At 43.6% G+C, this 3,115-nt stretch overlaps 1 protein-coding gene across 1 annotated transcript; it reads right to left on the bottom strand.

Moving 5' to 3' along the window:
• Positions 1–997: 997 nt before the first annotated feature.
• LOC110030225 (pollen receptor-like kinase 3) lies at positions 998–3,084 on the bottom strand (the record flags this gene model as incomplete). The annotated part of the gene is given in 2 exon segments (XM_020732837.1): positions 998–1,778; positions 2,293–3,084. Coding segments are annotated over 2 exon segments (1,399 nt in total), but the record flags the coding sequence as incomplete, so codon positions are not given.
• Between the last annotated feature and the right edge of the window lie 31 nt (positions 3,085–3,115).

Below are 3,115 nucleotides of genomic sequence, written 5' to 3'. Positions count from 1 at the left end.
AATTGCAAAAGAACTTCGAATCAATAGGTTCATTCAGATCGGGTCACGCATTAAAATAAAACGTTTTTTTATTTTTCATTCAATGAGACCATTGTTTACACAACCGCTGGAATACAAATTGCAAAAGAACTTCGAATCAATAGGTTCATTCCGATCGGGTCACGCATTAAAATAAAACGTTTTTTTTATTTTTCATTCAGTGAGACCATTGTTTACACAACCGCTGGAATACCATTTAAATAACATCACAATAAACTTCAATAACATCATAATAACTCCAAAAAAAAACTGCAAAAGAACTTCGAAGTAATGGGTTAGTTAGTATCGGGTCACTCATTAAAAAAAACGTTTTTTTGTTTTTTATTCAGCGAGACCGCGGCTTACACATGATGACACGTGGCAAGATTTTATTGTAATTCGGTCTCAGCTTTGCATCCGGAGTCCGGACATAATATTTTTTTCCCCTCATGGGGGCCTTTTCTGCACTTAGGTTGTGAATTTAGCTCGAAGATTTTTAATCCCTTGAAAATTAATTCAATTTTTGGTTCCGATTGATATCGAATCGAAATAAACAAGCTAAACCACGAGCCAAAATTTTGAATTAAATTTTTTTCACCCTGACTTGAAATTAGATCATAAATAATTCTAATAATATTGGTGTCGTGAATTTAATAAATTTAGCTCGATAAATTTTGGTCTTTTGAAAATTGATTTGAATTTTGGCTTGGATTGAGATCAGATTGAAATAAACGAGCCGAACTATGAGTCAAATTTTTTGATCGATTTTTGTTTAGGCGACCTCAGCTCGAAATCATATCGTTATCAGCCCTATCCAGGTCTCATCGAGACCCATCATCGAGACCATCGTTATCAGCCCTATCCAGGTCTCATCGAGACCCTTCTCTACACCTAGGTGTGTGTGTGTCTATATACATACATACATATATACATACATTTATGGAAATGAAAATTGAATTAGAGCATGGAGCAAGCTTACCATGGAGGACATATAGAAGGCTTCCCTTTGCAATATACTCAGAGACCACCAGCTTCTCATCCTTCCGAAAATGGTAGGCAAGCGGCGGCAATAAATTTGGATGCCGCAACTTCCCTAATCTCCTCATCTCCATATCAAATCCATCCTTGTTCAACCTGTTCAGATCCCTCATCCTCTTCACCGCAACCTCCACCCCATTCGCCATCGCTGCCTTATACACAGAACCCAGCCCTCCGTTCCCAACCACCTCCGCTGCCGCCATCATCAAATCCGGCAACCCAAAAACACCCTTTTCTTCATTCACCATCACCAACGCCGAGCTGCCGCCACTCTCCTGCCTGCTCGAGCTGCCACCACTCTCCTGCCTGCTCGAGCTGCCGCCATTTCCCTTGTTTGAACCGCCGCGCTTCCTACTTCGCCGAGAACTGACAGTGGTGGGTAACTGCACCGGGGAAGCAGAGGCTGCTGCTTCCATGGCTTCATTAACGGATGCTGTGTCTGGGTGGTCCATGAACGAATCGCCGTATTTTTCTCGGCTGCGCGTTTTGACGGCAGCGTAGCCGATGACCAGAGCGAGGAAGACGAGGACAATGCCGAGGATGAGGAGAACGAGTTGGCCGGAGTTGGAGCTGTTTGAAATCGCTGGAGTTGGTGGTCCGATTGCTTCTACTCGTGTTGTTGCAAGGGGACAAGGATGTCTGGTGAGTGGTGGTCCACAGAGCCTTGGGTTGCCGGCAAAAGCACTGGAGCCGAAGCGGGACAGCGAGGTGGGAATAGGTCCCTGCAAGTTCAGGAAGAAAGACAATTATAGTTTAAAACTGAGGATGCCAGTTTTCTTTTTTTTTTTTTTTTTTTTTAGATCTTTCTATTCATCCATAATATTAAGCAAATGATCGAAGACAAATTAATTTTCACTGCTCTCTTTGTTGATTTTGGGTGCTTCAAGATTATCTACTTCTAATTGATTGAAGAAGTTTCGTCTTAATTAGAATGAACAATCATTACATTGCGCTTTTCAACTTTTTTTTTTATTATTATTTTGCTTAAATTCCCAACATACAAACAAGCAGTAAATCGAATCACCCAAAAATAAAATAATGCAGTCTGAGCTAGGTTCAGCTGTGTTGATTTTCATCTGCTGATCAGAATTAGCCTTTAAAAAAATAAACAAAAAGAGTTTATAGATCTATAATCTATATGCAGTTTCATGCATCAAATAAGACGAACTTAACCCGACTAACCCTTGATCATGTGCAGAACAAACAAGAAAGACAAAAGAAAAGCATGAATCCTACCTGCAAATCATTATTGGAGACATTAAAGGAGCTGAGAGACGGAAGCTGCAGCGCAGGTATGGGGCCGGTGAAACCATTCCCTTCCAAATGCAGCTCCATGAGCTTGGAAACCTTGGAGAGAGACGACGGAATCTTCCCAGAAAGATCATTTCCATCCAGCCATAGCTTCTTGAGGTGATCCATCGATAAGAACAGAGAATCGTTGATCGGACCAGAGAAACGGTTATTTGAAAGATAGACCGATTTAAGGGCGTCGAGGCGGCCGATATTCGGCAATGGTCCGGACAAGTTGTTGTTGATGAAACTGACGGTGCGGAGGGAACGGAAGTGGGAGAGAGCTTCGACATTGATGGTGCCTTGGAGGCCGAGACCTCCGAGGCGGAGACCTGTGATGATTCCACCGAAGCACAAGACGCCGATCCAGGAGGCTGTGCAGGGGGAGGGGGGAGATTCGTCGCGGGAGGCTGCGACGGTGGAGTGGGACCAGGAGGAGAGGGCGGGGTTAGGGTTGAGGAAAGAGGTTTTGAGCAGGAGGAGGGCATCGAGGTCGGAGAGGGAGGAGGAGAGGGGTGGATGGAGGAAGAAGAGTAGGAGGAAGATGCGAGGAATGCTGGCCATGGAAGCATGGGAGAGGAGAGGAGAGGAGAGGATGCCGGGATGTACGTTAGGCTTAATCTGTTGCTGTTGTTTTCTTTGGGAACGGAGGGTGATTTGACCCGGTAATTAACAGAAATGTCTAGGGGAGCGGTCCAGGTTGGATTTTGCATGGCTGAATTTGTTAGATTAAAAGACGGTGACCTATATATATATATATATATATATA

Source organism: Phalaenopsis equestris, unplaced genomic scaffold (genome assembly GCF_001263595.1).
Source record: "Phalaenopsis equestris unplaced genomic scaffold, ASM126359v1 Scaffold000676, whole genome shotgun sequence".
Classification (NCBI taxonomy): Eukaryota; Viridiplantae; Streptophyta; class Magnoliopsida; order Asparagales; family Orchidaceae; genus Phalaenopsis; species Phalaenopsis equestris.
This window is presented reverse-complemented; position numbering and strand designations above follow the sequence as displayed.